The 18,266-nt window shown below is 39.4% G+C and overlaps 1 protein-coding gene across 15 annotated transcripts in view; it reads right to left on the bottom strand.

The window, feature by feature from the left end:
• DTNB (dystrobrevin beta) overlaps positions 1-18,266 on the bottom strand; it is a 248,882-nt gene that overhangs the window by 56,650 nt on the left and 173,966 nt on the right. For 14 of the 15 annotated variants that reach the window (XM_058551640.1, XM_058551649.1, XM_058551648.1 and 11 more), the window contains 2 exons: positions 7,244-7,333; positions 2,910-2,997 (listed from right to left, as the gene is read on the bottom strand). In XM_058551640.1, coding sequence (XP_058407623.1) covers positions 2,910-2,997; positions 7,244-7,333 — 178 coding nt within the window. The remainder of the gene's footprint in view (positions 1-2,909; positions 2,998-7,243; positions 7,334-18,266) is intronic. The other variant, XM_058551645.1, reaches the window with a different exon arrangement.

Genomic DNA, 18,266 nt, shown 5'->3' with positions numbered 1-18,266 from the left:
TTTCCTGATGATTAATACTATCATGCACTTTTTAATGTGTTTATTGGCTATTTGTATATCTTCTCTTGTGAAGTGTCTGTCCAACTCTTTTGACTATTTAAAAAATTTTTGTCTTTCTATTACTGAGGTGCAGGAATTCTTTATGTATTTTGTCTTTATCAGATATGTGTTGTAAATATTTTCTTCCAGGTTGTGGTTTGTCTATTTTTAATATCTTTTGACGAGCAAAAGATTTTATTTTCAATAAGGTCCAATTTATCAGTTTTTTTTTTCTGTTTTGTTTTTTTGTGTGTGTGAGGAAGATTAGCCCTGAGCTAACATCTGATGCCAATCTTCCTCTTTTTGCTGAGGAAGATTGGCTCTGAGCTAACATCTGTGTCCATCTTCCTCTACTTTATATGGGACGCTGCCACAACATGGCTTGACAAGCAGCGTGTTGGTCCGCGCCTGGGATCTGAACCTGTGAACCCTGAACTTAACTGTTACACCACCAGGCAGGCCCCTATCATTCTTTTTTTTTTTTAACAGTTTGTGATTCTTGTAACCTCTCTAAGAATTCTTTGCCTGCCCCAATGTCATAAAGATATTTTTCTAAGCTTTCTTTTAGTAGCTTTATGGTTTTAGCTTTACGTTTAAGTTTATGATACATTTCAAATTGGTTTCTATGTATGGTGTGAGGTAGGGGTTGAGGTTCTTTTTTTTTCATATAGATATACAGTTGTTCCACCAGCATTTGTTAAAAAGATTTTCTTTTCCCAACTGAATCTCTTTTGTGCCTTGTCAAAAGTCATCTGATCTTATGCCTGTGAGTCTATTTTATGGATGATTTGTCTATCCTTTTGCCAATACCACACTCTCTTGATTACTGTGGCTTTATAGTAAGTCTTTTTTTTTTTTAATTTTTTTAAATATTTATTTATTTATTTATTTTTGCTGAGGAAGATTCGCCCTGAGCTAACATCTCCAACTTCGTTCTTTTTCAAGACTGTTTTGGTTATTCTAAGACTTTTGGTTTTCTAAATATATTTTAAAATCAGTTGGCCAATTTCTACAAAAAGTCTGTTGCGATTTTGATTGATATTGAATCTACAGATCAATTTGGGGAAATCTGCCATCTTAACAACATTGAACTTTTCAACCCATGAATATGGTATATCTCTCCTTCTATTTAGGTTTTCTTTAATTTCTCTTAGCAATATTTTATAGTTTTTAGTCTTGAACATCTTTCATTAAATTTATCCATAAGTATTTGATGTTTTTTAATGTTAGACTAAATGGTACTTTTTCTAAATTTAATTTTCTAATTGTTCACTGGTAGCAGACAGAAATACAATGTTTTTTGCATATTGACTTTGTATCTTACAAGACTGCTATAAAGTCACATATCTATTCTAGTAGTGTTTTTGTAAATTCATTAGGACTTTCTATACACAATCATGTCATCTGCAAATAATGACAGCTTTACTTCTTCCTTTTCAGTATTTATGCCCTTTTCTTCTGGTTAGGTTGCATTGGCTAGGACCTCCAATATAATTTGGTGGTAAAAGTGGACATCTTTGTCTTGTTCTCAATATTAGGCAGGAAAAATATTCCAAAATTTAACCATTAAGTGTAATATTAGCTGTAGGTTTTTGTAAGTGTTCTTTATCAAGTTGAAGAAGTTTCTTCTACTCCTAGTGTATTGAAAAGTTTTATCATGAATGGGTATTGTAATCTGTCAAATGCGTTTTCTGCATCTATTGAAATGATCTTATAATTTTCTTCTTTAAACTGCTAATATGGTGAATTACATTGGCTGATTTTTATGTATTAAATAAATTTGCATTCCTAGGATAAATCTGACTTGACCATGGAGTATTATCCTTTTTACATAATGCTGGATTCAATTTGCTAATATTTTGTTAAAGAGTTTTTCATCCATGTTCAGGAGAGAATTTGGCCATCAATTTTCTTTTCTTGTAACGGCCTTGTATTGTTTTGGCATTACAGCTAGTGGCCTGACAAAATAACTTGGAAAGTGTTCCTTTTTCCTCTATTTTCTGAGAGTGTATGTTAGATCATTATTATTTCTTCCTTATGTATATGATAGTATTCAAACAGTTAAGCTACCTGAGCTTGAAGTTTTCTTTGTGGAAAGTTAATTACGAATTCAATTTCTTTAATAGATTTAGGACTATTCAGATTTTCTATTTATTCTTATGTCAGTTTTGTTAATTTGGGTCTTTCAAGGAATTTGTCTATTTCATCTAGGTTGTCAAATTTACTGGCAAGAAGTCGCTCAGAATATTCCCTTATCATCCTTATAATGTCTGTAGGATCTGTAGCAATGTCTCTTCTTTCATTTGTGATATTGGTAATTTGTGTTTTCTTTTTTTCCTTTTTCCCTGATCAGTATTTCTAGGGATTCAATAATTTTACTGATCCTTTTAAAGAGTCAAATTCTAGTTCTTTGATTTTCTTGATTCTTTTTTTTTTTTTTTGTGAGGAGGACTAGCCCTGAGCTAACATCTGATGCCAATCCTCCCTTTTCTTGAGGAAGATTGGCCCTGAGCTAACATCTGTGCCCATCTTCCTCTACTTTATATGGGACGCCACCACAGCATGGCCTGACAAGCGGTGCATCGGTGCACGCCCGAGATCCGAACCTGCGAACCCCAGGCCGCCAAAGCGGAGCGTGCACACTTAACCCCTTGCGCCACCAGGCCGGCCCCTCTTGATTCATTTTTTAAAGAAAAAGGATACTGCAGATAAAATTAAAGGCCACTGTAATCCCTTCCCTAAACCCACTCCTCTCCTTTTGTCTGTGAGGTACCTATTCTCCTGAGTTTCATGTTTACTGTTCCCCTACCATTTATATACTAAAGTAATGCTGATTTCCGCTACTCTACTGGGATCCTCTATTTACTCACCATGTTTCCTGCCTCTGCAGCCAGCCGGGCAGCATAGCGAGCTATAAGCCGGTGTTCCTCATCCAGTCGGCTAGGACTGTCCAGGACACTGCCAAGGAGATAAAAATTCAACAGGTGTCTATTAAACATGCCCTACTTTTGCTTCTCTCTCAGAAAGAACAGATAGGAGAAAAGCTTGTAAAAAAGAATGGTAACAAGAGAAACGGAGGCCTGGGTCATAGATACTAATGGGCTTCTGAGACACAGGGGATTTAGAGAAAAGATGAGGCCACATGTGTGTCATTTCTCTTCAGCAGCATATGCCCACTCCTACACACCAGAAGGGGCACTTCTTTTTGAATGCAAGGGCTGAGAAAACACAGGGCATTTACAAAATCTGGGAGAGGGATTTTTATCAAATGCTTTGAAAAAACTCATGACTTCTAGACATAGGTCTTGAATTCAAAAAGACCAAGAGAGGTGCCGGCCTGGTGGCACAAGCGGTTAAGTGCTCGCGCTCCGCTGCGGTGGCCTGGGGTTCGCCGGTTCGGATCCTGGGGACGCACCCATGCACTGCTTGGCAAGCCATGCTGTGGCAGCGTCCCATATAAAGTGGAGGAAGATGGAGGAAGATGGTCATGGATGTTAGCCCAGGGCCGGTCTTCCTCAGTGAAAAAAGAGGAGGATTGGCAGATGTTAGCACAGGGCAGATCTCCTCACCAAAAAAAAAAACCAAAAAGACCAAGAGAAAACCAAAGCATCATGAAAAACAGAGGGCTGATAAAAAGTACATTTAATACTAGCTGAGCAAAATTGAGGAACCTGGGCTAGGGCAGGCCCAATATATGGTAAAGTTGGAGAAGATTCCATGGTATCAAACATTCCCTTTCAATGCCTCTTTCTCTTGTTTTACTATGCTTGTTCCACAGCTATAGGCCCACCTCAGAGTGAAATAATTTAGTCCATTACTCTTTAAGAAGCACTTCAAGGGGCCGGCCCCGTGGCTTAGTGGTTAAGTGCGCGCACTCTGCTATTGGCGGGCCAGGTTCGGATCTGGGTGTGCACTGACACATCGCCTGTCCAGCCATGCTGAAGCAGCGTCCCACATCCAGCAACTAGAAGGATGTGCAACTATGATATACAACTATCTACCGGGGCTTTGGGGAGAAAAAGGGAAAAAAAGGAGGAGGACTGGCAATAGATGTTAGCTCAGGGCCAGTCTTCCTCAGCAAAAAGAGGAGGATTGGCACGGATGTTAGCTCAGGGCTGATCTTCCTCACAAAAAAAAAAAAAAAGAAGAAGCACTTTAAGAATTTAAAGACCCATCTAGGTGGGCTATCAGATAAAGCCGCACCTGAATGAAAGAAGGGTTCTTGGCTAGCACTGTGTATGTGAGATGCAATGAACTTTTGACTGATTACCAAATAATTGACTCCTTTAATTTAGCATGTTACATCAACTATCATTTATTCATATCAGGGTATTCACAGATTAAGAGGGACTGTCAATTATCTTTAAATCTGGCAGATGCTTTAAGATAACAGTGATGATGATGAGTAACAGACTAGAGATGGCTGTTGTCACTTGCTTCTTCTTTGGCCCTAGATTCTTGGAGTTCCAAAAACCTCTGACTGAAATTTAGCAATATGACAATTAATATGAAAAAATTTAAAGACATGAGTTCAATACTCATGAAATCTTATAATTACCGAGGGGAATCTGGGAAGGGTGAAATTAAATTAATAGAGATCTGTCCGACCTTTTCATACATAGAATCAACTGCATTTTCCCACCTTTCTATACTTCTATCTCTATGGCTAATTCTTTAAGCTTAACTTGGCCTTCCTCTAGGATGGATTTTTCCTTTTAAATGTGCTTTAAGTCTTCTGCCTATGACACTTATGAACACTTTATAATTTTAGGTGTGCAAATGCCAGTCTCCAGCATGTAGAATCATCCTCTCAAAAGATAATCTTGTAATAAGAACATGCTACCATATGAGTTGGCTTTAATACTTTGGGGTTCAGGCCCCAAGGTCAGGGCTGAACTATAATATTTGCACCTTAAAAGTGTTTGTCTGAAATAACAGAACTATCTTTATCTTTTACATAAACAACAACAAAAACAAACATTTAACAATACAAGTAGATAATATTATGAAGGGCCTGGCAGCCTAAGAAGTGGGACTTAAGTGGCTGACCTTTGTCTCTTGGCAAGGGACACAATAGGTTACTCTGTGCAAAAGAGCTCCTCCTTCTCCATCACATTCCCTCTCCTCAGGAAGGTTAATCCTATTTGTCATTTATACCTAAGCATGGATGACATGGTTGCTTAATTGGCTATGCTTTCCAGACAGAAACTAGAAGTTTATGTTAATGAGAGGTTTTAAGGTCAATGAAAATTATGAAGAAAATTAGAAAGGTTCCTTATTCTTCTGCTTGAGTTGACTTTCATTTTCAGAATTAGCCAGGAAATTTCTGACTTCTTTGAGGAAGTATGAGGCTCAGTTCCTGAGACTATAAATCAAGAAGAGATGCAGTACTTACCCAATTCTCATGTTCTCCCAGCCATCAATTCTTGCTCAGGGAGCCTAATTCCTAAGCCATGAGACTTGAGGGCCTTGGTTATACCTACCATAAATCTTCTTGGGCTGAAATACCAGGTAGCAGTCTCTGCCCAACCTTCTGCTGCTATTTTCACCATGGAAACGTTTAATCACCTGGACAATTGCCATTACTGATCATAAGTAAGCTGTCCTGCCAGGGGTGAGACAACTCTATCCCTAGAGCCCAGGCGGCTGGGACAGAGTGTACAGAAATCATCTGATGGATAAAGAGACACTCTTTGTGATACAATGCACAATTATCAGGCCCTTCCTTCCGCTCATAGGATAAGCCTATGGGAGGTAAGAGAGCCCTATAGTCTCTCTAAGCCTTTAGAGATAGGTAAACACCTAAATATAATGCTATTTAGTCATACTGGGAAAACTATAGGAAATGATATGAAGCATATTATTAAATATAGTCCTTTTCAAATATATATTTTTTTCATATTGATTATTAATTTATTCTTCTGTTATCATGGGGAATAAGAGCAAGGTCAAATGACCTTCCCATGGAGCCATGGCATGTCAGGGGCAAAACTAAGATAAAAATTTAAGGCTCCAGGGCCAGCCCCAGTGGCCTAGTGGTTAAGTTCAGGGCACTCCACTTTGGCGGCCCAGGTTAAGTTCCCGGGCACGGACCTACACCACTGGTTAGGGGCCATGCTGTGATGGTGGCCCAAATACAAAATAGAGAAAGGTTTGCAACAGATGTTAGCTCAGGGTGAATCTTCCTCAGAAAAAAAAAAAAAAAAAATTTAAGGCTCCAGCTTCTCTTATATGTTTAGTTTATAAACTATGGTTTTCTCTCTAAGAATAAGAATTTCAAGTTGTTTGGCATAGTGACTCTTCTTTGCTGCTATGTAGAGGGGAGGGATGGTTTTAGATTATTTAAACTTTGCCTGCCATTCTCCTTGCTGAATGGAGGTGGTGTGGGCATGGCGTGGGCAGGTGGCTTTGGGTCTGCCTGAACGTAACAGCACTTTGTTTGGTATTAACTCTTTTGAAGGGTTAACTTTGCCTATAGTTAGCAGTTATCAAACGATTTTCCACCCTAACCTGCTGAAGGATCAGTCATACTCCCATATTAACAGTGAGTCACTACCACTGCAGTTTTCAGGAAAAGGGGTATGTGGGGCTATTATGACACATATAATTATAATAATATGAGAAGGTATATATGGTTTGGAAAAAGTCCCTCAGGTGACGATGATCCAACACCACTGTTGAAAACCACTGATTTAAATAATCAGCATGATAGATTTTTGGGATGAGATGAAGATGTAACATGTAAAGATGTCACAAGGTGATATATCAAAGATTACATAAAGTGAGATATCTGTGGGTTGATCAACCCTAAGCTTTGAATGTCAACAGACAGATTTCACTATTTAGGCAAGAATGAATAGTAAGAAGTTGCATCAAATATCTCTGTGAATGTACATCTTTGGGACTGCATCTCCCTATGAGGTTTATACACTCGTCAAGTGCAACCCAAAGAAAGTGAACTCCACTTTAAAGGAGAATTTCTGACTATATGTTTCAGTAAGTGCTCAGGCCTGGCAAGGTGCCTTCTCTTTCAGAAGCTAATGCTTTAGCAGTTGCTTAAACTCTGCCAAACATAACTGATAGCTTCTCAAGAAAAACCCCACACACGAAGCATTTTTCCAGCTGGCAATCCCAGGTAACATAGTTCTCCACCCCTTTGATCAGTCCTCGGCTACCCGCCTGCTGCTGCTGCCCTACCACTGACCGTGCACAGTGCTGCAGACGGGCCACATAGGATGCTATCAGCGCATGCTCATCGGCCAAGTGACTGGGTCTATCCTGGCTATACTGTAACCTAGGAACATTGGAGGCAAAGACAGCAAGCGTGACACAAACACATACAAAGGGAGAAATGAACATGGATTAAAATGGGCAAACTTCAAAGAACAATAGAAAAAAATAATAAATCATGATAAGGAAAACAATAAAAAACTACAATGCATTATGGAATATGGTGTAGATCACAGGGAATACATCTCACAAATCCTTTGAACAAAAGCAGTTCCTTAGGAGATGGCTTAGGCTGACTGACACTACAGCCCTGGAGGAGAAACCAAGGAGGGGTCATCAAGGAACTTTGCCCACCAGTCTTGTCCAGGTTCTGGGCTCTGTGATGGATACACCTTTTAGGGAATGCCCTCTGTCAGGAAAACAGGCAGAGTGGGATTATTTAACATCACTAGGTAGTCCCTTAATGCTTTTATAGCTTCTGTCCACACGTAAGAGTTTTTGGTGTTACCTCGGGACACCAGTTAAACCTTTTTGTTTCTACAAGGATACTGCCTTTAACATCATTCTATTTTCTCCCATAAAACTGCTCCTTAAACCAGAATCGTTGGAATTGTATCTTGTTAAGACAACACTGGACACCTTGTGAGTGAGGCTCTCTCTCACAGATATATGAAATGTCCTCAAGCATGTGATCTTTTTTTTTTTAACTTTTTACTATAGAAATGTTAAAACATGCACAAAATAGAGAGAGTAATCTAATGACTACTCTTCATGTACCCATTACCAAACTTCAACAAAAATCAACATTTTGCCAACTTGTTTAGTCTTTTCCTCCCTTTCCCAACTTTTTGTGCAGGAAGAGGTGGCCAGAAGAAATCCCAGACAATTTATCATTTCACTTGGGAATACTTAATTTACATAACTGCAATGTCATTATCACACCTAAAAAAATTAACAAAATTTTTTCTAATAACTCAGTCCATCTGAAAATTTTCCTCAAACCTTAAAAAATATCCTTTTACAGTTAAAATAAAGATCCAAAGTCCACACACCTTGATATGTTTTTAACCTATAACTGTTCTTCCTTTTCCCTGTTTCTTTCATATCATTTATTTGTGAAGAAAACAGGTTATCTTGTAGTATATCCTACATTCTGGATTTGACTGATTGTTTCCTATGGTGTCATTTGTTTCTCTAACCCCTGTGGTTAGATCTAAATGCTTGATTAGTTTTTGCTTTTGTTTTACTTTTGAGAAGGGACTAGAGCCTGTCAGAGGTAATACGATGCACTTATAAATCAAATAGGAGGCACATAATGGAAAATAAATATTGATCAGTGAATTCAGATGTTATTGGTTACATCTCTCCATTGTAAAGTCCCCCCATCAACTTTTCACCTAATGGTTTTAGTATTTATTGATGATTCTTGCCTAGATTCATTATTTCATTAGGGGTTGCAAAATGTTGCTTTTCCAATTTATCATCTTTTCTGCATTTATTAATTTCCTCTATTTGTTTATGTTGAAATACTGCTCATTCAGAAAGGTAAAACAAACGGTTGGTATTTCTTATTATTTATTTATTTTTTTTTTTTAAGATTTTATTCATTTATTTATTTTCCCCCCAAAGCCCCAGTAGATAGTTGTATGTCATAGCGGCACATCCTTCTAGTTGCTGTATGTGGGACGTGGCCTCAGCATGGCCGGAGAAGCGGTGCGTCAGTGCGTGCCCAGGATCCAAACCCGGGCCGCCAGCAGCGGAGCGCACGCACTTAACCACTAAGCCACGGGGCCGGCCCAGGTATTTCTTATTATTTAACAAAATTCAAAACAATGGGTTAGTGCCCTAGTAACCTCCAGTGGTTACCAAGGAGTTTTCTTTTTTAGTATCATCAGGAACTCATAGACGATTGCAGTCATCTTTTTGGTGCTCTAATTGTCCTATCTTTGGCCAGTGGGAGCCCCTGTAATTAAGCTCCTGTCTTCTTCTGACATATCCATTATTAGCTTCCTTGCTTGGCACAAGAAGATACCCCAGTCTCATCTTGTATATATCCCGCCCCGCACTTGGAATCAACTATTCTTCCAAGGTTTCCAGGTTCTCTTTATGGGAAAAGAGTATTTAGAGACCACAATCAGGGCACTAGGGTGCTCACTGTTCCTGGGCTGTAACTGCTGCTAAACCTTTTCAGTGGATGAAGCTAGGAAATTTATATATTTTAGAAAGAATAAAAAATAGTTCTCTCAGCACTTTCAGATGCCATTCCATTTTCTTCAAGCTTGCATTGTTTTTAATGAGAAGTCATTACAAACTCTTATCTTTGTTCCCCTGTATGTAATATCTTTCTTCTCTATCTGCTTTTACTATTTTTTCTTTATCATTGTTTTTTAGCAATTTGATTGTGATGTGCCTTGGTATGGTATTCTCTGTGTTTATCCTGCTGACAGTTTGTTGGGCTTCTTGTATCTGTGGGTTTACAGTTTTCATCAAATTTGTAAAAATTTATTTGGAAATTTAGAAAAATTTATTTCCTTAAATAATTTTTCTCTCCCTCTTCTGTTAGAATTCTTGACATTGTCCCACAGGTTACTGAGGCTCTGTTCGTTTTTCAGCCATTTTTCTCTCTATGCTTCATTTTGGATAGTTTGTATCACTATGTCTTTAAGTTCAGTGGACTTTCCTTCTGCAATTTCTGATCTACTGTTAAGTCCACCCATTGACTTTTTCATTTCAGGTATTATCCCTTTCAACTCTAGAAGTTCTATTTTTTTATTTAAAAAAAAAAATTTTTTTTAAACGTCATTTTAATGTTTTTTTTTTTTAATTTTATTTATTTATTTTTTTTCCCCCAAAGCCCCAGTAGATAGTTGTACATCATAGTTGCACATCCTTCTAGTTGCTGTATGTGGGATGCGGCCTCAGCATGGCCAGAGAAACGGCTCATCGGTGCGCGCCCAGGATCCGAACCTGGGCTGCCAGCAGCGGAGCGTGCACACTTAACCGCTAAGCCATGGGGCCGGCCCTATTTAAAAAATTTTTATTGAAGTAGAATATATATGCAGAAAGTTCCAATTACACTTACACTTGGTTCTTTTTTATTTCTTCCATTTTTCTCCTCATTATGTTCATATTTTCCTTTATATTTTTGATTTTTATCATGGCTGTTTTAAAGTCCATGTCTGCTAACTGCATCATGTCTGTTATTTCTGGCTCTGTTTACAATGACTAATTTTCTCTTGGTTACAGGTCATACTTTCCTGCTGCTTCTTATATCTTCTAATTTTTTTAGTGTATGATAGAAATTGTGAATATTACATTGTTGAGTGTCTGGATTTTGTTGTCTTCCTCCAAAGAATCTGGTAGTCAGTTAATTTACTTGTAGACAGCTTGATCCTTTCAAGGCTTGTGCTTAATCTTCATTAGTGAAGATCTAGAGTGACCTTTATCTTGGGCTATTTTCACCTGCTCCTAAGGTGTGGCCTTTTTGGGGTCTTTACTGAACGCCACAAGTGTTTAACAATGTCTCTTTACTCTGGTTGGTGGGAACTCAAACAACTGTGTAAGCTCAGGTTCCACTTTCAAATCCCAGGATTTGTTCTTTCCCAGGTAGTTGTTCTTTGCTAGTCTTGCAAAATCTCATTCTATGCAAACAAACCTAAGTTTTCAGCCAAAGACTCAAGAGACCTCGATGCAGATTTACGGAGCTCCTTTTCTGCAAACTTCCTCCTCTATGGTATTCTGCTTGGCAAACTCCAGCTTCCCCAAACTCCAATCTCTATGTCCTTATTCTCAGCAAGACTGTCTTGCTCTGTTTATATCCTGCAATGGAGTTTGCCAAATGCCTCCTGGCAGAAAGCCTGGGAAATCATAGGGCTCTCCTCATTTGTTTCCATTCCCTCAGAGATCAGTCCTGCCCTAACTTACTAATTTCTGAAAATAGTCGTTCTATTCAGACCAGTTTTCTAGTAGTTTACAGTGGGAGAGCCAATGTGATACCAGTTACACTTCACCATGACCACAGTGAAAGTTCTCCCTGTAGTAACTCATTTTTATCATACTTTTGTAAAGTATCGGTCTACTTCAAACTAGAAATTAAAACAGAACAAAACTGCTTCTTCATGGCTATAGATTGAGAAGCAGCGCTATAGAACCTTGAGGCCATTATAAGGGCTTTAGCTTTTACTCTGATAGGAGAAGTTATTGGAGGGTTTCAAGCAGCGGTGAGGTATGATATAAGTTAATAGGATCATTTTCTGTATGGAACATAAAGGGCCAGAAAGCAGGGGAAGAAGCAGCTAATTCGAAAGCTACTGCAACATTCCAGATGAGAGACAAGAGTGGCTAAGAAAATAGTAGTAGCAATGGAAGTGGTAAGAAATAGCAAGACCCTGGACATATTTTGACAGTATTTTTGGATAGAGCTGATCTGAAAATCTGACAGTTTAGATGAGAGAAGAATCAAGGGTTCTCACTGAGCAACCAGGAGAATGGGATTCCCATTAACTGAGATGCGGAAGACAATGAGAGAGGCAGGCGTGGTTGGGGGGAGATACAGAACTCAGTGCCAACTGTGAGACATGTATTAAATATCCAAGTGAAGGTACTGATTAGGAGGAGAATATATGAGATTAGTGCTCAGGGAAAAGGTCTGGGTCAGAAAAATAAGTTTGGAAGTCACCAGTATGTAGACAGTATTAAAAGCTATCAGTCTGGGTGGGCTCACCTATAGTAAGTGAGCACAGATAGAAAAGAGAAGTGGTCCCTCTGGGATAATAACATTTAGAGTTCAAAGAGGTATGGAAAAACTAGCAAAGGAGGCCAAGAAAGGAGGAGGAAAAACCAGAAAAGCACAATACCTGGAGGCAAGGGCAGAAAGTGTTTCAAGTGGAATGGAGCGATCATCTATGTCAAATGCCACTGACGGATCAAGTAAGATAAGCCCTGAGAATTCACCACTGGATCTGGCACTGAGGAAGTCACTGGTCTCCTTGACAGAAATGGTTTGGGCAGAGTAATAGGAAGAGAAAATCCGACTAGGTTGTGTTCCAAAGGGAATGGCGGAACAGAAATTGGAGACATTTATCACAGAAGCAACAGTCCATTAAACTCCATTTTAGCTTTATACAAAACTGCTATTCAGAACTAGTGTTGTTTGCCAGATAACTAGGGATCTAAACCAAAATGAAAAGCACTATCAGTAGCTGCCTACAGTAGATACGGAACTTAAGTGTCCACGAATTTTCTGACAATTTTGTTTGGGGTATGGGTGTTATGTTGTTCTACTCTCATTCAAAGTTGTACCTGTTATTCCAGATTTCCTTTTTAAACTCTTTACTTTTTCAATGAAATATAAACATATACATATATATAATGTATTGCATATATGTATGCAACACACATACAACCCTCGACTTACCAATAGGTTTTGCCCTAGGAAACTGTTTTTCTAAAGCAAAGGCAATAGTTTGAAATAGTTTAGAATCCCATAAAAATGTAAAAATAATAACTGTTCTATTTATAAGCTGTCAAATGTCAATTCAATCCATAAGAGTAGGTGATTTTCAATATACAATAGTTCGAATAGCACTTCTGATGGAAATTGGGGATTTGAGCCAGGGAGTGGAGCACCTACTAGGTACCAGGCACTGTGCCAGGAGGTGAGGACACCACAGTCAGCAAAACCTAGACATGGCTGCTGCTCTCTTGGTGCTAACAATCTAGCAGAAAAAAAGATGACCACACAAAAAAAATGTAAAATTGCAAATGTAGTAAGTGCTACAATGAGAAGGACATTGTCCTCTTCTGAGACGACATAACACTAGAATTTTACCCAATTAGGGAAATCAGCAAAAGCAAGGGGAGTAGAATGAACCACAGAGTTAAAAAGAGGAGTGACAATGAAATGAACCCACTTCTCCCCAGGGTCCCCTGAATAGCATTCTTTCCCTCACAAGGCATCCCCCCCCTGTAAACCAATGGTAATGATGAGCAGAGTTGTAGACAGAGGGTCCTGATGGGACTGGTAAGGTCTAAAGTAGCATTTCTAAAAATGTGTTTCCCAGACTTCCTCCTTCAGAACTCTCAGGCTTCTACGGAATCAGGCTATCTAGGAACAAGGCCTGGGAATCTGCATTTGAAACAAGCTTCCAGGTGCTCCAGCTGTACACTCCAGTACGAGAACTGCTCTCCAAGAGGATGGGGGCTTTAGAGTCTAGGTGGCATTGTCTCATGGCTTCAGCAGAATCTCTACTGGTAGCAAGAGAGCGTGCCTTTGGCAGAAGTTAAGAGGCACACCATCGGGATAGGGACAGGGGAGGGGTTTGAGTGGGGGAAGTAGGATGAAGGGTAAGTAGTGCTGGGACAAGGTCAGAAACAGCACAAGCATGCTGGAGGCTGGGTCTGGAGTGGCAGTTTATAGCCCTGGTAGCAGAATTAACTACTAAGTAGGAGGCAGGAGAGCACAGCAATCGAGAGCATGGGCTTTGGGGTCAGACAGCCTTGGGTTTAATCCATACTCTGATACTTACTAGCTGTGTGAGCTTAGATGTTAACCTCACTATGCTTTAGTTCCCTCATCTGTAAAATAATAATAATATAAAGTCTATCTCACGTAATATTTGCTTTATAGAGTTTTGGGAGGATTAAATAAAATAATGTAGCAGTCAATATCAACAAAGTACCTGTGACCTATCAGGTACTTTTATATCTATCTCTATATATACTTTTGCTTATTCTCAGAATAATCTTACAAAAAAGGTATTATTGTAATCCTCACAATTTTACATCTCCAGCCCTGTCCTCTCCCCAGAGCTCCAGAATCATGTATTTGATGGCCTATTCAACATCTCCCCTTGGCTGCCTAATAGCCATCTCAAACCTAACGTGTTCAAAATAGAACTCTTGATTCTTTCCATCCCACTTCCTCACCTGCTACTCCCCCAGACTGACCAGTTTAAATAAACAGCATCACGACTCACTCAGTCATTAAGCCAAAAGCTGAAGAGTCTTCCTAATTTCTCTTTTCCCCATGCCCCACATCCAATCCATTAACATGTCCCGCGGGCTCTACTTTCAAAATAGATCCCAAACCAGCCACTTTCACCGCCTCCACTGCTGCCATACTTTCTCATCTGGAATTTCTCACCAAGTGCCACTTAGGTACTCCAACAGCCTCTTGACTGGTTTCTCTTCTTCCACTCTTGTTCTCTACAGGTGATTCTCCACACTCAGTGACTAATCTTTATGTAATAAATCAGTTTGGGGAGTTATGAAAATGTTCTGAAATTGTGGTGATGGTTGCACAACTCTGTGAATACACTAAAAACCACTGAATCATACACTTTAGATTGTATGGTGTATGAATTATGTCTCAATAATCTTTTAATTTAAAAAATAAATAAACAATTCTACAACTGCTATACACGCTACTAGGACTGAACAAGTAAGCACATGGATGGGGGATGACGGGAGTCAGGTTTCTCACTGGTGGAGAGGGAAGTTACAGAAAACCAAGGGCCACAGCTAGAGGGAACCACGCGGTACTGGATTAGAGTGAGATACTTCAGTATAACTCATGTCCTTTATTTCTCTGCCCTGAATGGAATAAGCAGGCAATGTTATAAGACGCTATGTGTTTGAAATAATTGAAGAAGAAAATCCCTTTCTTAACAGAGGAAGCACTGATTAAGAGGCAAGCACCAGGAAGATTTGGAGAAAAGGAGTAAGTTTCTGGACAAAGCCTGGTGAGTCCTCACTCTCAAGGAACTTATAGCCTAGAAAGGCATCAAACAAACAGGTAATTACAATACAATGATAAGTACAAGATGCTATGGATCACAGAGGAAGAATACTTAATCTAGTGTAGGGTATTAGGGAAGGCTTCCGGGAGGAGTTGAAGCTAAATTGAGAAGGAAGAACTAGATGACAAAGAGAGGGAATAATGGGAAAAAGAACAGGCACTAAAGGCAGAAGCAGCATGTACAGAAACCTGCTTGGGAACTGTAAGTGATTTAAGTAATTATGAGTGTAGATGCCAAGTAGAAAGAGTGGAATAAGGCACGGCTGGAGAGGCTAGCAAGGGTCAGCTTGGAAACAGCCTTGTAAGCTACACTGAAGAATGTGGGCTTTATCCGGTACAACTGTGTTGGCTCTAGCTGCATGTGGCTGTTTAATCTCAAGTTAATTAAAATTAAATAAAATTAAAAATTCACTTCCTCTGTCACACTAGTCACATTTCAAGTACTTAATAGCCACTGTGGCTGGTGGCTACCACACAGTTAGTACAAAACACTTCCATGCTATTGGGCAGCACAGTAGAAAGGAAGAGCCACCGAACAGTTTTAACTAGGAGAGTAACAGTCAGATCTGCATTTCAGAAAAATCCCTCTGGTTGCAAAGACAAGACTGGATTGGGGGTGAGGGGAGAAGCAGACTGGAGGTTTCCTAATGAGATCCATGAAAAAAGTAACAACTCGTTCCACAGCACTGATTTGTTTTAAATGTCTACTTTATCAAAGTAAGCTGAAATATTTTAATAGTTTAATGTTAAGAGGAATGAAAAACTATGGTTAAACATAGTAAGTCTAAGCTAGATAATACAGAAAATTCAGCATTGGTACAGGAATTTCCGTTATACCTGCCAGCCTGTGGCACACCCAATCATTAGAAAGCAGCACACTGTGCTGAGTCGGCTTCCTAGGAGGAGATACGGTCAAGAGGTGTTCAAGTTACAAGGCTCCAAAGCAATGTAAAAAAGTGTGAGAGTGTGTGTGTGTGTTTGTGTGTGGGGGTTCTACTGGTCATTTGTTGGATCTGAGTACTTGTCTGTCCTTTGCTAGTGTGAATCTGAGGTAGGCGGAAGAACCTGGACGACAAGAACTTATGCTACGGTCTAGTTCCCTGGTGTCCCACAGGCACCTCTAACTCAACATAATCTTGCTATCTTCCTGCCCAAATCTTCCTGTGTTTTGACCAAAGGTCAAACACAAGGCACAAAACTCAAGGCAGAAAAAAATACCTAGAGAATCATCCACCTCCTTCCTCAGCACCCCACATCCAAAATCTATGAGCCTGTCTTTACTCCCAGGATCCCGTAGGCATCTCAATCTGAACATGATAACGCTGAACTTGCAATCTTTCTCCCCAAACCTGTTCTTTCTTCCCCTCTGCTCTGCTAACAGTTCATAATGGATGCGATGCTTGCTCACCTTCAGGATCTCAGGACTCAGTCCAATGAGAGAGGAAACTATTAGTTACTATGCTTCTGTAAGCTTCAATTTTTCAAACTTAGGTTTTAAAGTGTGGACTTGGAAATACTCAAGCTTTTTGTTTGTACTAACCTGAGTCAGAATTGCTGAATGCTTGAATGGAAATGGAATTTAATCCCAACCCAGAAGCCGTTGAAAATTGGCTGTCTGCCTAGGTATCACATGGACTTTGGAAATCTGCCAACACTGAGGACCCTGATGCTCCATAAGATTATGTGTTAATTTTCAATTACTCTGCTTTTCTGTCTTTCAAAAAAGACTGAAGAAAAAAAATAATTGTTGTGTTGCCTTGGAGAGATTCTCATGAAAAATTCATACAAGCTAGTTGTTTCATGACCATGCTGAAACCCTCACTAATTCTTGCTTTTCAACCAAACTCTTACTTTTCTCATTTCACAGGAAGGAAGAGAATCAGTGGCCTGAGTATGGCCATATGGATAGTTTCTGGCTTAATCAATTTCATTTAGCCTCCTTTCTCAGTTTCCCCAACATCGCTGCTGTTCTCAGTCTAAATAACAGCACACTGTGGCTTTTGTCATTCTACTATATTCCGTAGATAACAAGATAAACACTTTACCTTGGTACCCACTCAGAAAGCCATTTTAATACTATAATAGCGCAAATCATCCCTTAACTTGGTCATGTTTCTACAGCTCACAAATAATATTTATATTGTGGTATCTTCTTGCCTTTACAAACTACTTTTCCTTCTTGTGAAGTATGTGTTAAAGTAAAAAGAGTTCTAACTCATAATATCTTGCCCTTAAGATTCCTAAAAATTGGTGACTACTCAAAATTAGAGGCTCTAATATTTACTTGTTACAACCCAAAGACGGTGTTATGTCCTAAAACAATACATCTTCATAAACTGAACAGAATAGAAAGCATTATCTAACCCTTGAGAGGAATAAAAATGAAGTGGTAGGGGGAAAAAGGGTCTCTTGAAACTAATGGATGTACATGGAGGTGTGATGTAATATACATGTACACCTTCTTTTCAGAAACCACACCAAAAAGAAGCATGTAGCTATGTGTCTCCTCAGTACCTCTACCTTCTCTAGGGACAGAAGATCCTCTTTTTTGGAGAAATGACCCCCACCCATTCAACCATGTTATTCTAGGTGGGGCCACCAAACAGAAAACTCTTGGGTGGGTAAAATGATCCAAGATGGACCTAATAGAACTTTCATTGGGAGTTTTCACGTTGGAACTAAAGAAGGGCAATCCTGTAGAGTAGTAAGGTTATGAAATGTGAACATATGAGTCTCATGGCTATATTCCCTGCTGTGTGAAAAAGGCAGTAGTATTAGGAAAGAAGAATATAGGTAGTAGAGAGGAGCAAGGAGCATGTGGGTGGGGTGGGGGAGCAATAGAGGGAGGGAGAGAGGCAGGGAGACACCTAAATGAGTTAGAGTTTCCCTTGCTTTGGCCATCCCTGAGGCCCAGCCACATACAACCCTGCTCTTCCCACAGTTTGGTTACAAAAGCAAAAAAAATTCTTGTTGTCCCTAAGCTTATTCAAACTGAGCTTCTATCACTTACAACAAAGAGTTCTGACTAAAATAGAAACTGATCTACAAGTGGGGTATAACATTGAGTGGAACTAGCTGAGGCAAGATAAGGTGTAGATGGTAGCAAAACCCTCCATCCCAATGAAGAAGGACACCAATCTTTGCTATATGGCTACGGAGCAAAGCAACTGGTTCAACTGTAAACTCTAGGATTCTGGGA

Source organism: Diceros bicornis, chromosome 12 (assembly GCF_020826845.1).
Source record: "Diceros bicornis minor isolate mBicDic1 chromosome 12, mDicBic1.mat.cur, whole genome shotgun sequence".
NCBI classification, from domain to species: Eukaryota; Metazoa; Chordata; class Mammalia; order Perissodactyla; family Rhinocerotidae; genus Diceros; species Diceros bicornis.
This window is presented reverse-complemented; position numbering and strand designations above follow the sequence as displayed.